At 43.7% G+C, this 25402-nt stretch overlaps 1 protein-coding gene across 2 annotated transcripts; it reads left to right on the top strand.

The window, feature by feature from the left end:
* On the top strand, window positions 1–24178 carry RAB39A (RAB39A, member RAS oncogene family). 2 transcript variants are annotated; one of them, XR_014779622.1, is made up of 3 exons: window positions 1–355; window positions 19087–19790; window positions 23928–24178. XR_014779622.1 is itself a non-coding variant. In XM_084783952.1 (2 exons), the coding sequence occupies exons 1-2, from the start codon at window positions 129–131 to the stop codon at window positions 19511–19513; spliced, it is 654 nt and encodes a 217-aa protein (XP_084640078.1). In that variant the 5' UTR covers window positions 1–128; the 3' UTR covers window positions 19514–20348. The 2 variants fall into 2 exon arrangements, 1 of the variants encoding a protein (XP_084640078.1); XM_084783952.1 differs by lacking the exon at window positions 23928–24178 and having other exon boundaries at window positions 19087–20348.
* Window positions 24179–25402: the final 1224 nt, after the last annotated feature.

The following is a 25402-nucleotide window of genomic DNA, read 5'->3' as shown; positions in this document are numbered from 1 at the left end:
GGGCGGCTACCAGGCGGCGGCCGCAGCCGCAGGAAAATGCTGGAAGCGGGCGGGCGCGCGCCTCGGAGGTGCTGAAGGGACAGTTCCTTCGGTAGAACTTGCCCCGGAGCGCGCGGGGTAGGAACGCGATGGAGACTATCTGGATCTACCAGTTCCGCCTCATCGTGATTGGGGACTCCACGGTGGGCAAGTCGTGCCTTCTGCACCGCTTCACCCAGGGCCGCTTCCCAGGGCTGCGCTCCCCCGCCTGCGACCCCACGGTCGGCGTGGACTTCTTCTCGCGCCTGCTGGAGATTGAACCTGGCAAGAGGATCAAGCTGCAGCTCTGGGACACCGCGGGGCAGGAGCGCTTCAGGTAGGGAGGCATCGGCCACGGGCTCTCGAAAGTGCTAGCGCTGGATGCTCACTTCCCCTTCGCCCCTCCCCTTCCAGGGGCGACTTCCTCCTCCGCAGTTTCTTCTTTCTTTAGCGTAGACTTCCTGCACCCCCTTTCTGTCTCCTTTCCCGTCTGAACCGGGGTCGCGCGGTCTTCCCCAGAACTGTCTGCACCTCTTGCCATTTGGATCCCGTTGGCTCCATCGCCGCCTTCTCTCCGAGAAACTCGACTTTGTTCGCTGAGCATACACACCCTGACTCAATCACCTTCCTCCTAGCTCCCCCTCTCCAGCCTTTTTCGGGACCGGGCAGCGGGGACGGAGAGGGGTACGGGGTGGGGAATACCAAGTGGGGTTCCCCGATCTGTTATAAACCTTTAGCTCTCAGCAAGCAGAACTCCAGCCGGGCTTACAGCGAGATGCATGCGGTAATGGTTTGACCATCTCTGATAGCTCCGAGTGTGGGCATTAGACAATTCTGGGCCATGACCCTCGGGAATAGGTTCTGGAAAACAACTAAATGCAACATCAGAGTCATGACACAATTGAGGGTGTGTGTGTGTGGTGTGTGTGTTTAGAAGGTTAAGTTGCCTTTGAAAAAGTTTGTCATCTTTGGTGCTTTGATGTGAAAAAGATAATGAAGGTTGTCTGCAACTTTTCCTTTATTTCATTGGTCGTATTCTAACGTTCTGGTGCGATAACAAGAGAAAACGCTTTTCTAAATGGAGAAAGCCTCAAGTAAATAGTCTGACTCTGGATGCTCACTGGGGAACCTGAAAGACTGTGCAAAGACAACTGACATTACAGAAATACAAAGTAAATGAAGCTGAATTCCTTGGATAGTTGAGATGAAATCACATTTAAAGTGTATCTCACCGGGCGTGGTGGTGCACGCCTGTAATCCCAGCACTCGGGAGGCAGAGGCAGGTGGATCACTGTGAGTTTGAGGCCAAGCTGGTCTACAAAGTGAGTCCAGGACAGCCAAGGCTACACAGAGAAACCCTGCCTGGAAAAAACCAAATATAAAGTGTATCTCCAGTTTCTAGGGTCAAAGAGTACTTTAGAGGAAGGCAAGGAAGCTTGTAATGTAGTGTTTGTGTTCTTAAAAATCACATGATCAATTGACATTCTTCTAGGCAAGCATTTGTCCATCTCTCAGCAAGTACACTGTGAAATAAAGAAACTCCATTAGGGAATTTCACAAATAATGGCTCAGCCTACATCGGAAGAATGTCCAACATTCAAAACTTTGGCTTCCAGCTGGGCTGTGATAAACAGTGCACGCCTTTAATCCCAGCACTCTGGAGGCAGAGGCAGGCAGAGCTCTGCAGTTTAGAGCAACCTAAATAAACAAACAAATAAATAATACTTTACTTCCGTTCCTGGATCTGACACCAATTCACTTGAAAATAAGGGGTCCACCTCTCTTGGTTGTGTGTTAGATCTCTTCTGAGTGTGAGGTAGAGAAACGGTAAGGGCAGCTTTCAGAGAGGTGATAAGGGTTATCGATTTTGTTTAGGATTCCATGAAGACATTTTGTTTCCCTTTTCACTCAGCCTCCTTTGATGGAAACAGGTTTTTGTGTTTTGTTTTGTTTTTTAAACTTGTACTTCATCTGTAAAATGAAGACATCCTTATGATTTCTAAGATTCCTTGCCATGCAACCACTCTTGAGATTGGCTTCAGAGCCTTGCATTTGTGGAGATATATGCCCATCATAACAATCAAACCCTAAGGAATTTGTGTTTTTTTGTTTCTTTTTTCTTTTTATTTTATTTATTTAGTTAGTTAGTTAGTTAGTTTTTCGGGACAGGGTCTCTCTGTGTTAGCCTTGGCTGTCCTGGACTCACTCTGTAGACCAGGCTGGCCTCGAACTCACAGTCATTTGCCTGCCTCTGCCTCCCGAGTGCTGGGATTAAAGGCGTGCGCCACCTTTGTGATCTTAGTCAGAGGTGAACTTTGAAATATTTCAGAGTCAGGGAGGAGAAAACATTTAGTAAGAGCATTTGCTCTTCCCTTTAAAGATAGTAAGATCTTCCTGTGTCTGATTGTTTATTTAAAGTAACTCTTCACCCTATTGATGGGAAGGTGAAAGATAATTTATTAGAATGTAAAGACCTCTGCTAATTGAGGGTTTTGTAATGCCTTTGAGAAGAATGTAAATAACAATTAATTTTATATATACATTATTGAAGCCACCCAATAACCGCCCCAGAATAATGCAAGGACAGTCACAGAATGTCTACAGTGAGTCATGCTTTGTTTTGTTTGGCTCTTTACCAACAATATATTCATAAATACATATTTCGGGAGTTGCCTACAATACTTGCCTTTCTAGCGTTTAGCAGAATGCTTCACCACAAAGCTGCATTCAGAACAATTACTGTTAAATCATCCCACACCTTCTAGAAAATGCAGATTATGTTCTTTGACTCATGGATCTCCTGGCACGTTTTATTACATTCAGGAGTACTTGGAGATATATGCCCATCATAACAATCAAACCCTAAGGAATTTGTGGGAAATATTGTACTAGAAGGTTTATTGGTGATTAGACATAAGGCAAAAAGGGACTTACCTCAGAAAGCTCGTGAGGTGGCTTGGAAGCAGAATCAAATATATTACAGAACAGCAAAATGACCAGCTGGTAGCTATCATGGTTAGTCTTACTTTACAGCATTGCAGTTAGCACTCTAGTGGCTCTTAACTACCAGCATAACAGAAGGGAACAAGACCAGCTGGGCATGGTGACACTTGCCCATCATTCAGAGGTTGACGCAGGAGGATCGTGAGTTCAAGACCAGCCCAGGCTACACAACAAGACTCTGTCTCAAAAGAGAACAAGGCTCAGCATCGTGATACAAGTTTTTAATCCCAGCACTTTGGGGTCAACAGGGCTCTGAGTTCTAGGCCAGCCTTGTCTACAAAGAGAGTTCTGGGCCAACTAAGTGCCACACAGTGAGACTGTTTTTTGAAAAAAAAAAAGAACAGTAAAATCAGAGGATATTAGTTTGGTTTATACAATACTTAGGATGCCATGAAGAGCCCTAGTTCAATAAAAAAAAGGGGGGGGGAGGGAGACACTATGTGTCTAGCAAGTGGGAAAGGGAAGCTTAGAATTGTGAGGGTTAGAGGGGAACTAGCAGACACCACTTTTTATAAATTTTAATTATATTGGGAAAAGTTGATAGTAAAAGAAATACAAACAATGTTTAATGCAGTGTTTGTTTGGCTAGGCTTTTGTTCGGTGTTGTCTTTCCCTTCCTCTCCTCCTCCTCCTCCTCCTCCTCCTCCTTCTTCTTCTTCTTCTTCTTCTTCTTCTTCTTCTCTCTCTCTCTCTCTCTCTCTCTCTCTCTCTCTCTCTCTCTCTCTCTCTCATTCAGAGAACCCACTATACAGACCAGACTCGCCTTAAAGTCAGACAGCCAGCTATCTCCGTCCACCAAGGGTGCACCAGGGGCAATGCACTGTTAATAAGTATATAGGAAGGGCTAAAAATATGGGAAAGTATTAAGTAGAAGAATATAAATTTTGATTTTTTTCCATATAAAGTGCTAATGTTTGCCCTTCGTGTGTTGATACCACTAGTTTCAGCCAGATCCGCCAGTGTAATTGGCAAGAGGTGTTGTAATTTTTAAAAGTTGGGGTCTAAGGCTGGGCAGTGGTGGGGCACGCAGGCAGGAGGATCGCTGTGAGTTTGAGGCCAGCCTGGTCTACAAAGTGAGTCCAGAATAGTCAAGGCTACACAGAGAAACCCTGTCTCGAAAAACAAAACAAAACAAAACAAAACAGGTTGGGGCCTATGGTGTAAAATTATTGGGTCAGTGGGTACATCATCCATGCGAGGAATGAAGTCATTTCTCATGGGAGGGTCTGCAAGATGGCTCTGAGGATAAAGGAACTTGCCGCCAAACCTGATAACGTAAGTTTGGTTCCTGGGACCCACATAGTGTAAAGAGAGCATTGGCTCTGACCTCCATGTGTGTATGGAGGTGTCCCCCTCCCCAAGCAATTTCATTAAATAAAAAAAAAATTTTTTTTTTTTTGGTTTTTCGAGACAAGGTCTCTCTGTGTAGCCTTGACTGTCCTGGACTCACTTTGTAGACCAGGCTGGCCTCAAACTCACAGCGATCCACCTGCCTCTGCCTCCCGAGTGCTGGGATTAAAGGCATGCGCCACCACGCCCGGCTTAAATAAAATTTTAAAGGAAAAATTTAGGATAGAGAATTTTAAAAAGTAGTTTCTCATGGAACCTCATAGTTTTATGAAAGTGAGTTCTTATAAAAGAATGAGCCTGGCCCCTTCTGGCCCATTGTCTTGCTGTGTGATGTCTTCCTTTCAGACATGCTGCCACCAGGACGTCACCTACTGGGATGTGAGAGGGCCAAAGGAGAGCTCACCAAATCTAGTGTCATGCTGCTAGATAAACTGCTTTCCTTTATACCGTACCCAGCCTCAGATATTTTGTCGTAGTAGCAGCAAGTGGTCTAATATAGAAAGTGAAAAAAACATAGTAGAAATGTTGAACACACACACACACGTGTGCACGCGCGAGCGCAGACACATACACACACACAAGCCAAATTTGGCTGTTTTTTATATATATATGTGATTGTGTATGCCTGTGATCTAAGCATCTGGGAAGCAAGGCAGGATTCTATGTTTGAAGCCAGCATAGACTACATAGTAAGACTTTGTCTCAAAATACCAAGGGCGAAAGCTGTGGCTCAATTCTCAAGGCCCTCAGTTTGATCCCAGCACTGGAGGAAGAAAGCTGTGACGGAATATTATAGCAAAGAAATATGTCTAACTTTGATTAAATTAACAGATTTACTTGAGCTGTTTCCAAAATATGCAATCAGGGATAACTGGTGTCCAAAAAATATAAAGAAGAAGAAGCTTCTTTGATAAGTTGCTTTTATCTTTTTTTTTTTTTTAATTTGAAGCAATAGCAGACCTACATAAATGAGCTGGCTAACTAACTTAGCAAAAAGTTGTAGGCTGTGGGGGCTATGGTCAGTGAACTTCAGGGCTCCCCCTGACTCCATGTCCTCAATGCTGGGGTTACAGGTGCACACTGCTGTGCTGGGGACCCAAATTCAGATCCTCCTATTGCTAAACATCTTAGCCACCTAGCCATTTCCCCGCCCTCCTCTTCTGATTCCCTCGGCCCTTCCAATGTAGCCTTTTTTTTTTTTTTAACAAAACAGAATTTAATGTGATGTGGAGTCATCTAGATAAGGCTGAAGTATGGCTTCAATCACAGATGCTCGCCTCAGATATACAAGAGTGTAGTAAGTGACCCAAACTGAAACCTCTTCCGCAAAGGGGAGTTAGGTGGCTCCTAAGGACTTCCCTAGCTGTAAAAGGACGCATTGTGAAGAAAGAGTATAGATCCTCAAATCATAAGCATTGCGCATCACTTTTCCTTAAAATAGTTTTCAATGTACCATTAGTGGCTGTCATTGGAGGAAAGAGTATTTTATTGTTATTAAACTAAGTTTATTTATTTTTGTGGAGAAACAGCCTCATGAAAACCAGGCTGATTCAAATTCACTTTGTAGCCATTCCATTAAAAGTCCCGTAAAGCCTCGAACTACTGATCCTCCTGCCTCTACCTCTCAAGTGCCATTTTCTAAGTAATATAATTAATGTGTAGAGTCTTTGACTTGTCCAAGATCTTATAGCTCACAGCATAAAAACTTAGTTCTCTCTCTTTCCTTCTATTTTATTTATTTTTATTTCAGGTGCCTATGTGTCTGTGTGCCACATGTGTGTAGTGCTCATGGAGGCCACAAGAGGGCATCAGACACCCTGGGATTGGCGTTACAGACCACTATGAGCTGCCATCTGTGGGTGCTGGGAATTGAATCTGGGCCCTCTGGAAAAGTAGCTAGGGCTTTTTACCTCTGAGCCATCTCTCTAGCCCCACCCCCACGCCCAGGTCTCTTAGCATTTGTGTTTAGTGGACATTCAATGCCAGACTTCTTATTACGGTTGAAGCAAATTGTAATGGCATGAACAATTTCTATCCTGGAAAGTTTTCCTGTTTCCAAACAATATAACACCCATTCCAGTGGACTCCAATTAATAGCCATCCAAACCATTATTTTACTTACTGCTCTATTCAGTAAACTGTTGGTACATTTATCTATCTATTTTATTTGGGTTCTTATATCTACCACCCTTCTCCATCCCAATCCTTTCCAATCCCCCAACACTAGGAAGGTGAGAAAGAAAGTTAGAGCATGGGGGGGGGGCCAGGGGGAGGGGACCTAGACCTCTCTTGGACTACTTCCTGATGACGTGGGGCATTGAGTCCCTGAGGGCAAGTCCAGTCTTTGCCTCGTCAGGATATCTCCAATTTCTTCTTCTTTTCTTCTCTTTTCTCTCAACCACTTAACAAACCAGCAATACCAGGAGCAGGCACCAGCAGGAGGAACAGACACGCCCCCCTCTCTTGGGGCTCTGGTCTTTTTCTACCCTCTCAAGAGTCCCCAGAATTAAACTATCTTTAGCTGGCAGAATCGTACCCCTGCCAGAGCATACACGAGGTAAACGGCCAGCTGCTGGGAACAGTCAGAAGCAGCCCCATATCCCACACCTGGGATTAAAACAAAAGTATAATTACATAACATAACTGGGGTTTTAAAGACACCAACATTCTCACTACAGGAAACAAGGGAAGTTGCTTTACATAGTGGCTGCAGCACCAACATAGACAACAGATACCTGTGGCATCAGTGAGTGACGGCTCTTCCCTCTGGGCAGCCCTTGGTGACTACACTGCTATAGTTAGTAACGGCAGTGAGCCCTTATACCCAAGCAGGAGTCATTTCCCTCCCTCTGTCTACCATGTGGGTCCCAAGGATTGGACTCTGCTCATCAGAGTTTGTCGACAGGTTCCTTGACCTGCTGAGACATCTTCCTGGCCCTCCTGACTCCAAAGTATCCTGTCTGTTTAGATTAAGGAGAGGTCTTGGAAGAGCACATACCGGATATGATCCTTAAAGTTTCACAGGTGCTATGAATACTGTTTCAATCTTTATGTACTATACATTTTCTTTGAAAAAGGAATGGTGACTTACTTGTGGAAATCCTGTTGAAAACAGTAATCTTAGAGGTAGGCTGAAATAATGAAAGGGTAAATGGTGAGTTGTAATAAATTCCAGGGCATGAAATCATATGAAACAAAGCAATGCAGAAAAAGCCATGTGGGAGTAAGCTGTAGATGCAGAAATGACAGGAGAGTTCTAAGCCAACAGCATATTTTTTTTGCTTGTACTGGGTATTATTTAATTATCTCTGATATCCATTTTATTACGTTAACAATAAAGTAATGTTGAGAAGCCAGGCATTACTCTTCTCCAAAGGATACTAGAAAGCACTGGAATAGGCGTGGGGAGATGGCTCAGCGAGTAAAGAAAGAGCTTGCCGCGGAAGCCTGTGGACCTGAGTTCAGAGCCCCAGCATTGATGTGAAATAGCATGTAGTTGTTTGTTTGTGCAGGGTACCAGTACTTGGCCAAGGCTGGCTTCGAACTCATGCTCCTCCTTCCTCGGTCTCTCAATCTTGGGATTGACTATAGGCATATGCCACCATGACTAGCTCTGTGGACCTTCTTTTATAACAAGGGGAGCTGAGCTATAATCAAGTAGGGTGAAAGTTATGTGGAATGTCAGAACTTATTAATTGCTATGGAGGATAAGAACAAAAATGGCAAATAGAAAATTGCGCATGGCAAGAAGCAATGTAACCAAATGTGCCTGTGTCATGAAAGGGAAATAAAAGATGCCCCCAGGGGAGTTGATCGAGTGACAAATTCAAAGGGAAAATGGGCTCTTTTAGTTCCTTGTCAGTATTCCTCAGAGCCTTTGTAACCACGTTCTGATTTTTTTAAATTGGGAAGATGCTGGAATTATTATTTTTTTCTTTTTTGGTTTTTCAACACAGGGTTTCTTTATGTAGCCTTGGCTGTCCTGGACTCACTCTGTAGACCAGGCTGGCCTCGAACTCACAGCAATCCACCAGCCTCTGCCTCCCAAGTACTGGGATTAAAGGTGTGTGCCACCACGCCCAGCTCGATGCTGGAATCATTAATTTTTGGGTAAAGAAAGACTATCCTAAATTCACGGTGTTGAGTTTCATAATCCCAGGCAAGGGCAGGGACTGATAAAGTGAGAGGGCCGACTTTTGCCGTGAGCTCCTGAAGTCAGCCCTAGGGGCCAGCACCACAAGGCAAAAGAAGCATGTGAGCGAAGCATCAATACAACGTCTACGCCCATGGGCAGTCAGAACATGCCACTCTGGCTGGAAAGGAGGAGAACGCATCTGTGGGCTACTAGCTGCTAGCAGCCCTCAGCATCAAAGCACTTCTGTCTTCTAAACACCTATTTTACAGTTGGCAAAGCCACAAGTCAGGCATTTGCAGCGGGAGCATCTGACTCACTTATTTTTTAAGTGAGTGTTTTTAAGAGTCCGATATCCATCCAGCAAAGTTCATGACAACATGTAAATGCTATATAATCTTGCCACTTACATTTAAATACTTACATATGTCACTGCTATAAATCCCAAGCACTCCGTGGGCCTGCAGAGTGTTGTCCTCCTTAGAGCAGCATCATCTTGTTTTCAGTGCCTGCCAGAAAACTAGATACTGTCTGAGATCTCATTTATATTCTTTTGGAACCTCAATAATTGTTCTTTGTGCCAAAAGACTCCAAATTCCCCACAGCAGTCCACTCCCAGTTTGTTACATTAATCATACATTAAGTAAGTCTTGTAAATCCAAGTGGGCTCTGAGGCTGCTAGCAATTACTCATATATATGTTATCTCTGGAGAGGGAAAAAAAACAGCATCTAAAACACGATATGCTGGGCGTGGTGGCTCATGCCTTTATCCCAGCACTCAGGGAAGGAGAGGCAGGAGGATCTCTGTGCATTCAAGGCCTGGTCCCCAAAGTGAGTCCAGGACAGCCAAGGCTACACAGAGAACCCCTGTCTCCAAAACAAAACAAAAATTGGATTGCATTAATTTACCTCAGACCATTTTTATGGTGAAAACACACAGATTTTTCTGTAGGCTTAAAAAAAAAATATGGTATGCCTGGGCATGGTAGCACACACTTTTTAATCCCAGCACTCAGGAGGCAGAGGCAGACAGATTGCTGTGAGTTCTAGGTCAGCCTGGTCTACAAAGCAAGTCCTGGACAGCCAAGGAAGAAAAAAGTGAAAGTTGCTCAGATCACTTTTGGGGCTAAACTTGAAGAACCAAGTTTAGAAGAGGGAGCAGCTCCTATGAGCAGCAAGAACCACAGGAAGCCAATAGTCCCCCCATGACGGTGCTGCCCCTTCCTGCCTGTTCCCCCACTGCCGTAAGAGGCTCCAAGGAGCCAGTTGGCAGCTAGGATAATTCAGTAGAAGCATTACAGTGCTCTCTAGTGAAAGCATTCTTCCTCTGGCTGCAAAACTTCTTTATCAGCAAAATTTAAAAGAAAAGCATCCAAAACATTTCGTGACTCACCTGGTGACTCCTAATCCCGGTTCTTGGGAAGAGTTAATGGCAGATGAATCGCCTAGGGTTCGAGACCTAGTCTGCTACAGTGTGAGTCACTAGCAAAAAATGAAAAAGAGATTTTGAAAACAAAAGAAAATTTAGATTGAGAAAGGCCCGAGCAAGCCAGGCGTGGTGGTGCACGCCTTTAATCCCAGCACTCAGGAGGCAGAGGCAGGTTGATCAATGTGAGTTCGAGGCCAGCCTGGTCTACAAAGGGAGTCCAGGACAGCCAAGGCTACACAGAGAAACTCTGTCTCAGAAAAGCAAAACATACAAGCAAAGAGGCTCCAGTGCTCAACCTTTGCCCCTCACTTCCCATACAACAATGTTGACTCATAGAGGGAAGAAACCACTTCTTGCACTACTCATTAGTTTTAAGATGTACACATTCTGAAGGATCGTGTCCAAATCGTGCAAGGTAACACCCTCCGGGCATGGTACATCTAAATCCTTGAAGCTCTTGGAATGCCATGGCTGACACAGCTCCTTTCCCATCTTCACCATGCTGAACTGAACCCTTTTAACCAGTGCCCTGTATATGATCACACAGCAAGGAGTGAGGCATCCTGTGGTTTGTGGATGGTTGCTAAGGTGTCCTGATTCAAGAGTAAGTCCTTTACAGTGAGAGCATCCAGATTCTCACATCACTGGTTGCTTGGAGGTACGTAGCAAACAGTGATGGTCCAGGTGAGCCCTGGCGCTGCTCCCCAGACCACTTTTTGTTCAAACTAGAGTGGAAATCTTTACTGATAATGACTGGGCAGAATATCTTGTTTTGCTAATCATCAAGAATTTCCTCGCTGGAGGAGCCGTTTACTAAGCTACACGCTACATATAAGCCACAAGTGTTCATTACTGTTAATTACATGCTCATCAACATGCCCCTCAAGCATCTTTATAAGCAGTCCTCTGATCATGGGTTTTGTTTGTTTGTTTGTTTGTTTTGTCTCCCCCCCCAACATGACAATCCCTTAGCCTGTGCTAATGAATTGCTATGGATCTTGAGCCACATCTGTCCTCTAGAAAAAGTAGGCAGTGAGTTGGACCACTAGAAGCTTTCCAAATGGGGGGAGTTTCCCTTTTCCACTTCATTAAGCTCACCAAAGAGTAGAGCTGACTGGTGCTAACTTGATCCCTCCCCCTCCGTGTGTGTCTGTGTGTCTGTGTGTCTGTGTGTCTGTGTGTCTGTGTGTGTGTGTGTGTGTGTGTTTATTGGCAAAGCTCAAACCTGATTACTCAAAGAATACCCTGCTCATAGTGAGCCTTCAAGTTGCACAGTCATTTGGTGTTCTGCAGATGGGCATTTAATCACTTTCAAAGCCAGGTTAGGAGCCAAGAACTATTTTTCAAAAGTGTAATTGCCTTTAACAAAGAGCACGCCTCTGTTCCAAATGCCACTCCTGTAATTGTTCGTTGGCGTCTTCCCTAGGCTTAATAGAACATCTCAGTCTGCTGTGTACACTTGAGGCGGATACTGTTAGATCTGATGCCCAAATGGCAAAGTTGCTTTCATTATAGCATAGACAAGTGGTTCTCAATCTTCCTAATGTTACAACCCTTTAATAGTTTCTCATGCTGTGGTGACCACCCCCAACCATAGAATTATTTTTGTTGCTACTTTTTAACCATCACTTTGGGGCCATTATGAATTGTAATGTAAATATCTCTGCTTTCCCATGCTCCTAGGTGATCCCTGTGAAAAGGCTGTTTGACCCCCCACCCCAAAGAGGTCATGACCCACAGATTGAGAACCATTGGCATTACCCACTGGTAGTTGCCAGTCCTTTTCCTTTAGTCCTGTCAAAGAAGGTACCTTTGGGTCTCACACTTTTTTTGTTTGGTTTGGTTTGGTTTTGAAGACAGTGTTTCTCTTTGCACCAGCTCTGGCTGTCCTAGAACTCACTCTCGAGACCCTGCTGGCCTCAAACTCACAAAGATTCATCTGCCTCTGCCTCCTGAGTGCTGGGATTAAAGGCGTGCGCCACCACTGTCTGGCTAGGGTCTCACACTTTTGGCCAGAGAAGTACATTATTCTATACAAATTTCCTCTCATATTAAAAAAAAAATCCATCTTCTTGGCAGGGGCACAAGATATATAACTACAACTCGAATGTGGTGTCCAAGCCTGGTAACCTGAGTTTAACCCCAGAATCCATATGAAGGTAGAAGGAGAGAACTGAGTCCACAAATCTGTGCTCTGGCCTCCACAGGCATGCTGTAGCAAGCTCACGCACGTGCATACACGTGCAATAATAATTATGATAATTATTCAGTTTTTGAGATAGGATCTCACTATGTGTCTCCTGCTGGCCTCGAACTCACTGAGGTCTGCCTGCCTTTGCTTCCTGAGCAGCGTCATTAAAAGCGCCCACTGTCATGCACGCCTAGCTGATTTGGAAAGATACGGCAACTCGCTTTCTTTGGTTTCATCAACATGTCTCCAGCTTAAGAGCCACTTCCCCCAAGAAACTTCACTAAGATCACTGACCGCGGGATGTTAACCAACCTCTCTCGGAGACTGATGGCAAATGCTCGGGTACAAAAACGAGGCCAAACTGCTAGTTGGTAAAATGTTCGACAACATTTCTGTACTGCTTTTATCTCTCTGCCCTGGGTTTCCTTATTCTGCCATGTCTCTTATTCATTCAATCACAAAGATACTGGGAGATCAGTCTGTACCACGCACCTGGAGAGCAGTGGGTATTCAGCAGTGAACAAAACAGGCATGGCCCGTCGTGCCTCTCAGAGTTAGCCAGCCAGCAGTGTGGATACAGGAAGTAGAAAGGAAGGCTAGAGGAGGCCATACAAGAGCACCAGCAGTGTTCCTTGGCACTACTGAGTGCCCACCTGGGATTGGTTATAGTTAATCACAGGGACATCAAATGATGCACTGCTGAACCACCTTCTCCGCACAAATTGGCAGTTAACTTTTTTTGTTTTTTAAATCACGTTTGGGCTTGAGGACATGTATATGCCAAAGGATAACTTGCAGGAGCACGTCACTCCCTTCCACTGTGCAGGCCCTGAGACTGAACGCAGGCTGTCAGGCATGGCTCTGCAAGCACCTCCGTCCATTGAGCCATCTCATTGGGCCCCCGGTCTAGGCCATTGGAGGTGAGGAAATGTAGAGACAGGTGCTGTTAAACAGCTCACCAGAGTGGCTGCCGATTATCAGAAGAATGGCAAGACTGGAAAGAGAGAGAGAAAGTGAACCGCTAAAATCTCTAGTCTGTGGAGAACGGGCCAGAGCCATTCTGACAGATGCCAGCAGATGGCCTCAGTGTCAGAAGAGCAGGGGATTTGTTTACAGGAGGGATTGCAGGGGACAACTGGGGGTCCAGGTGGGGTGTTCCTGAGGCCAAGCCAGAGAAGCCGCCTTTGAAAGTGGGTGAGATTGTGTCACCTTCAAACCGTGAAAGACCTGCAGGCTTCTTTTACATGCAAAGCCAGTGGGGCTGAGGAGGATATAGTTCAATGGTAGAGAACAGGATTATTAATGAGGCCTTGGGTTTAATCCTCAACCCCTTGAGACAGAAATTACAGCAGATAAACAGAACGGTGGATTTCCCTTTGGGCTCCTAAGAGCTTGAAACCTGAATTCCAGTCCCACAGCTAGTAATTCCCCCTCTAACATACAAAATTGGCATAAAAAAAAAAATATATATATATATATATGCAAGTTGCTAGAAAACATGGTGTTTCCTACAATGTAAGGCATGCTTCTGTATGTGTGTGGGGGTATACACATATATATACATATACATAATAGAGCCTCAACATGGATGACATATATGTGTCACACATATATGTGACATATATGTACACACACACACACATATATATATGTCATCCTTATTCAGGCTCTACTATTTCTAATTATGCACACTTGTGTCTACATGTAAGTATGAACATTTGAATGTTTCCCTCAAAGGGCACAGCGCCGCGCCCCCTAGAACTTGAGTTACAGGCAGTGTGAGCAGCCCAGCATGGCGGCTGGGAACCCAGCTTGGGTTCTCTGCAAGAACTGCACATACTTGTAAGTAATCTTGCTCAGTATTGAGTTTTTAACCACAAAAGATTTGCTTTTTTAAATTGCACTGGCAAGAAGCAGAGGCAGGCAGATCTCTGTGAGTTCGAGGCCAGCCTGGTCTACAGAGTGAGTCCAGGACAGCCAAGGCTACACAGAGAAACTGTCTCAAAACAAAAAACAAAAACAGAAACAAACAAAGAAAAAAAATCACACGGGCAAAGTCAGTGAGATGGCTCAGCAGGGAAAAGCACTTGCTACACCTAAGGACTCAACTTCAACCCCTGAACCCACAAGGTGGAAGGAGAAAACCAAGCCTTGAAAGTTCTCTTCTGATCTCCACACATGTGCCATGGGATGCATGTACCTACATACATACATATCCAATATACACAGACATTAATTAAATGTAATTAAAACTATACCAATGGCAAGTTATAGAGAGTAGTGCAGATTTGGTGCTGATGAAGTTTTGGCCTAACAAGACAGCCTTAATTAGATTTATCTTATGATACTGGACGTCTGCCTGAATTCATACACATTCAGATGAGTGGCAGAACAATAACAAATTAATTATCCATAAGAATTAAAGAAGACAGCTCCAACTTACTTGAAATAGATTATTTGTATCCTGCCAAAGACAGTGGGAGATTTTTCTTGTCATCAGTGCCTGTTTAGCACTGTGGTCTGAGTTGGGAAGACAGCTGGGCTGCAAAGGAGTTCTAAGCTGGCTTGGACTTGGAAAACCATGTCTTAAAAATCAAAGATGGTGTGGGTGGTGTGGGGGTTTGGGGGGATGGAGAGAGTGGTTAGGAGCACTGTCTGTTCTTCCAGAGTTTCTGAGTTCAATTCCCAGCAACCACACGTTGGCTCACAACCATCTATAATGCTGACGTGGAGGTATATATGCAGAGAGAGCACTCATGTACATTAAAATAAATAAATGTTTTTTTAAAAATCAAAGATGCCGGCAGAAGTCCCTCGTAGCTAGCAGAAGCCCTAAGAGGGCTGGCCAGCTCTGCTGCCCTCTGGGCCCAGATCCAGCACTTTGAGTAGGTCCTCCCCAACGTCTCTTCCACGCATGAGCAGCTAGAGCACATGAAGGAGCCAGTCCCACAGGACTAGATGTCATTATTGAGTAGTGCTGGTTGTAGGCCCATCAGCCGGCCCTTGGCTTAGAACTGCTGGGGCTGCAGCCTGCGCTGCTCACCTGCTGAGAGACTGAGAGGGAGGTGTGTGATGGCCTGGAGCTTTCATGGGACCTGCCCCCTGACACGCAGCTAGCCACAAGATCACCCGACTCTGGGCAACAGCAGCATGAATCCCAGCAATCGTCCAGTATTTATGGTGTGTCAGAAACCAGAAACTTGAACCAGAGCAATGCAATGAATATTTGCATGGAAAGCTGTTTGGGAAAAAATATATGTGTATACATATATGCATACACACACACACACACATATAGTGGAATACACTACAGTTTCCAGTGCCACTACAACAAATAAATATGCAATGGAGAGATGTGTGTGTGGTGGAGAGGGACAGAACTAGAGACTCAAAGGCGATGACGTGTGTGTGTGTGTGTGTGTGTGTGTGTGTGTGTGTGTGTGTGTGTGAGAGGAGGTGGCATGTTACCACTGTGGCGCTGACAAGGGTCATGTCTGGGTCTGTGGTCTTGCTGCAGCCGAGGACCATGTTGATGTCTGTGGCCTGTATTCCCACTGAAGGCCATGCAGATGTCTATGCTGCAGCCTGAAGCCATGATGGTGTCTGTGGACCATACTGTGTCCTCGGCCCATGTTGCCCTGGAGGCTATGTTGACATCCTTGTCCGTTGCCACCAAGGGCTATGATGGTGTCTGACCGGTGCTGCCGCAGAGGGCTGTGTTGATGTCCAGTGGTCTGTACTGCCACCAGAGGCCATGCTGGGGTCTATAGCATGTGCTGACTCCAGAGACCATGTGGATGTCCGTGGTTCGTGCTCCCACTGACTATACAGGGCAAAGAAGCTACTTTTGCTGTGGCCCTGATGAATGTAGACTCACAGTTGAGATAGAAGGACATAGAAGGCTTTGATGACAACCCCAGCCCCACAACAACAACAAAAAAGTAACAGCCTAGACAACCTGACAGGAAACCATTGAGCAGAACTCTCTCCCGCCCCCACTTCTGAGACAGGGTTTATTTGTTTAGCCCTGGCTGTCCTGGAACTAACTCTGTAGACCAGGCTGGGCTCTAACTCACAGAGATTCCCCTGCCTCTGCCTCCTGAGTGATAAGGATGCTGAAGTGTAGGTGTCCACTATTTAGGGTTGTTGGTGGAAGTGCAGAAGGCGGAAAGACTTGGTTTTAGGGGGCTGGCTACTAGGGTTTGACCATGCTCCAGTGAGTAATTGGACTTGTGTTTTATTTTCTTATTCTTCTTTGTGGAGGTCACAAAAGGGGGTGGTGCGACCTGGAAGCACTAGGAAGTGAATGATTGGGGTGCATGATATAAAATTTCAAAATAATCAATGAAAGTATTATGAGAAAAAGACTGATGAAGGGACAGGAGCGGGGAGGGGAGGCATTTGGGAATGTGTTAGGAATTTTGAGGAAAACTGGAAGGCAAGAGAATAAAGGGGGGGCGATTAGATACTTTTTTCACACTGAGAAAGGAAATCTATTGTGTTTTGTTTTGTTTTGTTTGTTCCTAGCAGTGCTAAGTATCGAACCAGGGGCCTCATGAGCCCTAGACAAGTACTCAGTAACCGAAAGCCCCCAGCCCTAGAAGGAAAGGCACACATTATGTTGGGTCACTCTGAACTACTGTAGCTTCAGCAACAACGATGATGCAGAGAGCACACGGATACAGGGCACCCACTGTCCCTTCGCAGAGGTCTCCATGCCCTGGAAAAGTGGGCGAGTTTAGTGTGGAGCACTGACAGCTTGGTTTCTGGCACTCAGGAGGGCCTTGGCATTGAGCACTTCTTGTTGCCATTATAACTAGGTAATCCTGTATAGGACTAACTTCTAGAATTGACCAGCCAATAGGATGTAAGACACCTATATAAACCATGTTTGACCTTCCAGGAACTATGGATTGAGCCAGGGACATACCTACATATTCAGTCAGTGCATTATAAAAGTTGGTGTAAATATATCCGTGTGCTAACAAGTCAATGGAATTATTTGAGAAGGGAGTCAATGGTGGGGAAGGTTTCTCAGATGATGCATTTCTTGAACTATTGAAGGAGAAATGGGAGCCTGAAAGACAAAGGAAGGATTGATGACATCCAGGTAGGAAAAAACGTAATGGTCATGTACCAGGTTTCTTTCTTAAGCTGTTAGGAAAGAGCAGGGCTGGAGAGATGGCTCAGTGGTTAAGAGCACCAGCTGCTCTTCTGGAGGTCCTGAGTTCAATTCCAGGCACCTACGTGATGGCTCACAACCATCTATAATGGGATCTAACGCCCTCTTCTGTCTGGTGCTCTCTTCTGTCATGCAGGCACACATGCAAATAGAGCATACATATACATAAAACACATACATAAATAAGTCTTTAAAAAGGAAAAGAGATTCACTGAATTACAGGACAGGAAAGAATTTTAATATCTGACTTACTATGTGACCCATTCCCCTTTACATCCTTTCCTGTGTGTGTGTGTGTGTGTGTGTGTGTGTGTGTGTGTGTGTGTGTTTGGGCTTCTGTTTTACTGCCTTGAGAATCCCAGGCTGACCTCAAACTCATATAGGCAAAGAGGACTTGAAGTTTGTGTGTGTGTGGTGTGGACGTGTGTTCCTGTTTGTGTATGTGCAGATGCTCACGCACAAGTGTGTGGTGAGCGTGGAGGCCTGAGGTCAGTTTCAGGTGAAATTTTTCAGATTTTGGTTGGTTGGTTTTAGTTTTTTGGAAACAGGTTTTCTTTGTGTAGCCCTGGCTGTCCTAAAAACTAGCTCTGTAGACCAGACTGTTGTCCAACTAAAGATCCACTTATCTGCCTCCTGAGATTAAAGGTGTGGACTACTGCCTGGTGTGTGCCTGGTTTTTTGTTTGTTTGTTTGGTTGGTTGGTTGGTTTTGGTTTGGTGGTTGTTGTTGTTATGTTGTTGTTGTTGTTGTTGTTGTTGTTGTTGTTGTTTGAGACCCATCTCTCACTGGCCTAGAACTCAGCAGCACACTAGCTGTCTGGACAGCCCCAGGAGTCTGCCTGACCCTCCTTCCCAAGAGCTAGGGTTATAATCTTGAGCCATCACACCAGGCTTTTTGGGAGGGGGGTTGGTTTTTCTGAAACAGAGTTTCTCTGTGTAGCCTTGGCTGTCCTGGACTCACTTTGTAGACCAGGCTAGCCTCGAACTCACAGCGATCCACCTGCCTCTGCCTCCTGAGTGCTGGGATTAAAGGCATGCACCACCATGCCTGGTGGCTTTTTTTTTTTTAACATGAGTTCTAGGGACCAAACTCAGGTCTTCACGCTTGCATGGTGAGCACTTTACCATCTGAGTTAGCATCTCGGGCTAGCCTTGAATTTTTCATCCCCTTTAACCTTCACCTCTGTGTAAAGGGATTACAGGGTATACCACCGTATACATCATATTTGGTGCTAGGGGATGAGCTCCAGGCTTCCTCCGTGCTAGGCACTCTCTGGAATTGCATCCCTCATCCTCTAGTCATCTGTCTGCTTTTAACCAGGCTTGTAGTAACTCTTCTATCAATTACTTAAAAATAAAACTTCATGCTGGGCTGTGGTGACAAATGCCTTTAATCCCAGCACTCGGGAGGCAGAGGCAGGCGGATCTTCATGAGTTTGAGACCAGCCTGGTCTACAAAGTGAGTCCAGGACAGCCAAGGCTACCCAGAGAAACCCTGTCTCAAAAAACAAAACAAACCGAAAAACCTCATAAGACCCTGCAAGGTGACATGCTGTATAAGTTCTATGCATCTAAGAAATACAATATTAATATTCTGTCAGTATATGAAATGTGCATATGTGCTAATCTCAGAATATTTTCATTCACCTAAAATATTTCATATTGGATTTATAAATTTTAGTTAAATGACAATAAGGTATCCTCAATTTTGATTTTGGCCTTTCATTATTCAAAGGTGGGGGGAAGAGCTTTATCCTCACACAACTTTTTTTTTTTTTCAGATCAATAACTCGATCCTATTACCGCAACTCAGTTGGTGGATTTTTAGTGTTTGACATTACTAACCGACGGTCTTTTGAACATGTAAAAGACTGGCTAGAAGAAGCGAAAATGCACGTGCAGCCTTTTCAGATTATATTTCTACTGGTGGGACACAAATGTGACTTAGCTTCAGAGCGGCAGGTTTCAAGGGAAGAAGCTGAGAAACTGTCAACGGACTGTGGGATGAAGTATATAGAAACCTCGGCAAAAGATGCTACAAATGTTGAGGAGTCCTTCACAATCTTGACAAGAGACATATATGAACTTATTAAGAAAGGGGAGATTTGTGTTCAGGATGGCTGGGAAGGGGTTAAGAGTGGTTTTGTTCCAAATACTGTGCATTCTTCTGAGGAGGCAGTGAAGCCCAGAAAGGAGTGCTTCTGCTGACTTCAGCATGCCAAAGGACCACCAGACGGGCCGCGTCATTTCTGGAGAAATGTCAACATTTACAGGAGGATGTGCAAGGAATGAACATCTACTAAACACCCAGACCCATGGGAGCACCGTTACGTAAGCTGTCGGACACAGACCTCTGTACTCACCGGACTGGGCAGTCTGCTAAATTATGAAGAAAAGCAGACAACGTTTTTCCTGAAACCAGTGTCTACAAAATTACATCTGTTCTCACTTTGTTAGCACACAGCTGACCTTAGTATCCAGATAGGTCAGTATTAATCACCTTTCTTTTTTAAATCACCTTTCTTGACAGTTGAAAATAGATTTTTTAAAACATATGTTGTCTAGCTGAAAAGAATGTATCAGGATTTATACTGAGTTAACTAGGATTGAATCTAAAGTGCACTTGAAGGGTCAAGGAGATGGCTCAGTGGATAAAGAAGTTTGCCGCCAAATCTGTAGACTTGAGTTTGATCTCTGGAGCCCCGGTGATGGAAGGAAAAAGAATCCATGTCCTTTGAAGCTGTCCCCTGACCTCCACATGCATGCTGTCATATATGTGCACATACATGTTCATGTGAGAGAGTGCAGAGACATACAGTTGATGATTTTTATGGTTTTTCGAGACAGGGTTTCTCTGTGTAGCCTTGCCTGTCCTGAACTCACTTTGTAGACCAGGCTGGCCTTGAACTCACAGTGATCCACCTGCCTCTGCCTCCTGAGTGCTGGGATTAAAGGCGTGCGCCACCAGGCTCGGCTTGATAAATTTTATTTTTAAAGTACTAGACTTGCCAGTCTCAGAACTTAATAAAATAGTTTTATATTCTTTTTTTGTTCCTGGATTTATTGTTCCTGGAATCTTCACATTTGAGAAAGTATGTAAATGTTCAAAGGAGATGTTTTAGGCAAATACTCACAGGGAATAAAAAGGATCACCCTATAGCAAATACTTTGATGTTATAGTACACTGTCTAAATTTAGACAAGAGAAACAATGCTTATGTACTGATACTTTCAAAGGAAAAGTACAACTTACCTTGAGCTACTGTCAAAATTATCAATATACACAGCATTTTTTCAGATTTCCAAATTATCTCATTTTCAGTAAAAGTGTGGACAAGATATTCTGAACAAAAAAAATGGTGTTAGACACTCAATTGGGCATTCAGATTTCATTTTACAATCTCATCAGTAGAAAGGAAGATAAAATACTCAGTTAAAAGAATAAGATGATGTTCAAGTTCAATTTTTGTTTTGTTTTGTTTTGTTTTGTTTTTGAGACAAGGGTTTCTCTGTGTAGCCTTGGCTATCCTGGACTCACTTTAGATCAGGTTGGCCTCAAACTCATAAAAACCTGCCTGTCTCTGCCTCCCAAGTGCTGGGATTACAGGCATGTGCCACTGCACTTGGCATGTTCAATTTTTTAAACTATTATTATTTATGTTTTTTTGCAGACAGCTTTGTCATGTAGCTCAGATCCACTTGCCTCGGTCTCCCAAATAGTGAGTATATGCTACCATGCCCAGCTCTTTAAACTGTTAGCAGGGTCTCACTCTGGCAACCCTTGTGGACTTTGAACTCGATATATAGACCAGGCTAGATATGAATCCAGAGATCTGCCTGCCTCTGCCTCCTTGTGCTGGGATTAAAGGCATGTGGTTCACCATGCCTAATTTTTAACTTAATGCTTGAACATGCAAGGAAGAGACATTTGATCATAGTGTTATTTTATACCATGAATATCTGTTCTATGCTGTAAATCACAGCAGGGTGTCTAATTACCCAATGAAGCTGCCTTTTTTAAATTGTAAAACTCTAAGCATAACTGTAGAAACTTCATTTGTAAGAAAGCCAAAATGGGGCTAGAGTGATGGCTTAGAGGTTAAGAGCACTGTCTGTTCTTCCAGAGGTCCTAAGTTCAATTCCCAGCAACCACATGGTGGCTCACAACCATCTATAATGAGATCTGGTGTCCTCCTCTGGTGTGCAAGCACACATCTGGACAGAATAATGTATAAATAATAAATAAATCTTTTTTTAAAAAAACCAAAATGGTTTAGTGTAAAGATAATTAAGCAAGAGACCAGAGAACATAGCTCTAAACTTACCTTTGCTCTACCAGTATTAGATCATAAGAAAGACCTATGATCTCTTTAACATCATTTTTTTTTCTGGTTGATAAAATGAAACTGCCAGGTCCATTTATTGAATTCTGTGAAGTTATTTTGAAAATCAAGTGGATGGTGTTAAAAAACATTTGAGTACAGAAAGCATTATATAAGTCTGTTGCTGATTTTGAATAGATCATATTTACAGTGAATGAGAATTTTTTTCTTGGGTTTGTTTGTTTGTTTGTTTGTTTTGGGTTTTTTTGGGATATGGAGGTGCTAGAAGATACTGTGTGTTTTCATGGACCCAGGGGAGTTCTTGGTTGGCATTTGCCCTCTGTCCTTCTATTGTGAACCACTGTTGAATCACTGTTACTCTTTTTTTTTTTTTTTTTTTGAGACAGGGTTTCTCTGTGTAGCCTGGGCTGTCCTGGACTCGCTTTGTAGACCAGGCTGGCTGGCCTCGAACTCACAGCGATCCACCTGCCTCTGCCTCCCGAGTGCTGGGATTAAAGGCGTGCGCCACCACACCGGGCCGAATCACTGTTTCTCTAAAGCATGGGCAATAGAGAAGAAAGCCCTTGGGAAGTCAATCCAATCAGAAAGTCGTATTGGAAAGTGTTTTATACATCTTTGAAGTAGGTATTTAATTGTATCTCAAAATATTGACACGTACATTTTATGGATTGGTATATTTTTAATAATGCTTATGAAGAGAGGGGATATAAATTATGTTATTATGAAATTTTGAATATTTATATTGTCAATATTTTTATATCCTCAGGCTGTTTTGTGGGAATGAATTCAGACTTCCCTTCCCCACATGAAACAGTCTATTTTTACTGTTAAAATTCTAAATCTTACATTATAATCTTTCATCTCATCTAAAATGGAGTGACTTAAAATCCTGAATATCTATCAGTTTCACAGTACAGTTACCTGTGTCTACTTGTCAAGCTAAAAAAACTGAAATTTAAAGTGTAATTTCATTTTCAGTGGACACCTTTTATAATATTAAGGCTGGGTAAAGACTAGAGTCTGGCCTGAGGATAGGATGAGGTCCATACTCAGAACAGAAGCTGGAAGACCAAATGGGAAGATGGAGCCCCCAAAAGTTGATACTTGTGCAAGCAAGTTCTACAACTCTGTGTCTCCCAACTCTTTGATTACCAGTGTGTGTGTGTGTGTGTGTGTGTGTGAGAGAGAGAGAGAGAGAGAGAGAGAGAGAGAGAGAGAGAGAGAGAGAGAGAGAGAGCATGATTGAGGAATGCGAAAGGATAAGTAAAGCTGGACTCAATTGCTTTCACTTTATAGGGGAGGTGTTAAGTGAGTGGAAAACTGGGCACGGTGGCACACACCTTTAATCCCAGCACTCTGGAGGCAGAGGCAGACAGATCTCTGCAAGTTTGAGGACAGCCTGGTCCACAAAGTAACATCTAGGACAACCAGGGCTATGCAGAGAGACCCTTAGTGAGTGATGACTAGCAAGCCATCCAAAAAAAGACTGCCAAATGTGTATGCCCTTAACCCAAAATCTATCCACACACACGTGTATGGATATGTATATTTGACCTATTTTTTATACATTGTTATAGAGGATGTGGATGATAATCCCAAAATAATCAAAATATTTGCTCTAGGCAAAAACGTTTGCCCAGGTTTCTTAGAAACCTTTAATCCCAGCACTCAGGAGGCAGAGGTAGGTGGACCTCAGTGAATTTGAAGCCCGCCTAGTCTACAGAGAAAGTTCCGTGTCAGCCAGAGTTACATAGTGAGATCCTGTCTTTAAAAAACAGACATGCCTTACTTTATATTAACATTATTACATTTAAACTTATTTACTCTTATTTAAGTTTAATACTAATAGATGATGTAGCTAATTACCAAATGCTTTAAGTCACTATGTTTCATAAATGAACAAATATCAGGATGGAAAGATGGCTCAGAGGTTAAGAGCACTGTCTGCTCTTTCAAAGATCCTGAGTTCAAGTCCCATCAACCACAGGGTGGCTCACAACCATCTATAATGTGATCTAATGCCTTCTTCTGACCTGCAGGGGTACATGCAGGCAGAGCACTGTATACACAGTAAATAAATTAATTAATTAAAAAAAGAACAAAAGTCTACCCTACCCAGTGTATAAAAGGCTTGTGCCTGACTGAAACTGCTTATCTACAGTGCTAATACTTTCAGAACGTATAATGATGTAATAGTTCACTGTATGTAAGCCTATGACAAAATGTTCAAGTGATCAGATTGCTTCTCGATGTGATCGTTGTTTTTTTACATCCGCATAGGATCAAGAGCGAATTTCTGAGCCTGGAAACCTGAGGGCTGAGGTTTCCAGAAGCGTCATTAAACACTTCATGAGCTTTCTTTACATCACTGGAAATCTGAATCTGGATCTGTAAAAACATTTCAAGAATGGTGTTTGTTTTTATACTGCCCTTGGTTCAATGAAACGCAGAACTTCCGTGACTCCAGAGTATTCTGTATTTGCATAATTCCTTACATCTGATCAAATAAAAAGGGATATAAGGAGACTAAAGACCCACTTGATGGGCTGACTCATTGGTTTCCTCATAGCTGCCCAGAAACACTTAGATTGGAAATGCAAAGGAAACGTCACCTTTAGGGAGAAATCACTTAGAGCTAGAGCATCTGTATTTTAAATAGAGTAGCAGGGCCAGGTGTGGTAGTGCGTGCTGTGATCCAGAGACATCCGGGCCATTGCTACAGAACAAAACCCCCTTATCAGTCAGGACTGATGCCTTGGGCAACTGGGCATCTGTAGGACTGATGCCCAACCAGAGCTACCCTTAGAAGTTCCACAGTCACCGGGCATGGTAGCACACAATTTTAATCCCAGCACTCGGGAGGCAGAGTCAGACAGATCTCTGTGAGTTGGAGGCCAGCCTGGTCTACAAAGCGAGTCCAGGACAGCCAGGGCTACACAGAGAGATCCCTGTCTCGGGAAATTAAAAAAAAAAAATCCCACAGATGATGAAGAGCCGTTTATGTTTCAGAACCTTCCCAAACCTCAAATGTTTTCACCAATCTTCTCCTGGGCAGCCATCTTCTTCACCTGTGTGACTTGATACGTCTGTAGCGTCAGCCCCGCAGCCCTGGGTCATGAGCTGTGGCAATCCAAATCAATCACTACACATTCTACTTCCGCTTGCTGCACACAATCATGCTAAAAATGATTGTTCTTTTTACAATCTTGTTCCTATGAAAATAGTGCCTAACACGTTGTTGTAACGGTGACGTTCAATGACTGCTGACATGTTTTATGGTGTTGAATCATGCCTTGTAAATGTGAGTTCCACATATTTCATTTTACATTCCATGGGAGAATAAATGTTTTGCTGTCATCATCTCTTGGCATTTTTTCCCCCAGAGTGACAAGAAGAGTAAAATATGGAATAAATTTGATGTATGGTATTACTGCTACCTGTTTTAAGATGAAGATTGTCACAGAAACCTTCAAAACTGTGAACTAAAATAAACTGTTTCACAAGTTAACTACTTAAATGTTTTGTTTTGTTTTAGAGACAGAAAACTGAAAACATATTCCTGATCACACATATTTCCTCTTCTTTGACTATGTAGAGTAAACCATGTGGTTATCTTTCTATTTTTCAACCAGCATATGAATAAGCTGGGGTTATTCAAAGAATCAGAACCAGTATTATGCTTATAAATCAAGATCTTTATTATATTGTGTTTGTTCTATAACTGATTTGAGCCTCACTTCTCTTGTGGAGGCTGT

The sequence above is a fragment of the Acomys minous genome (genome assembly GCF_964271855.1).
Source record: "Acomys minous genome assembly, chromosome: 5".
Lineage (NCBI taxonomy): Eukaryota > Metazoa > Chordata > Mammalia > Rodentia > Muridae > Acomys > Acomys minous.
This window is presented reverse-complemented; position numbering and strand designations above follow the sequence as displayed.

What these genes read in the sequence shown, in the direction of transcription:
- RAB39A (XM_084783952.1), top strand. Translation starts at nt 129, where the DNA reads ATGGAGACTATCTGGATCTACCAGTTCCGCCTCATCGTGATTGGGGAC. An exon ending in GCGGGGCAGGAGCGCTTCAG is followed by an intron (nt 356 to 19,086) that starts GTAGGGAGGCAT and finishes TTTTTTTTTCAG; the next exon opens with ATCAATAACTCGATCCTATT.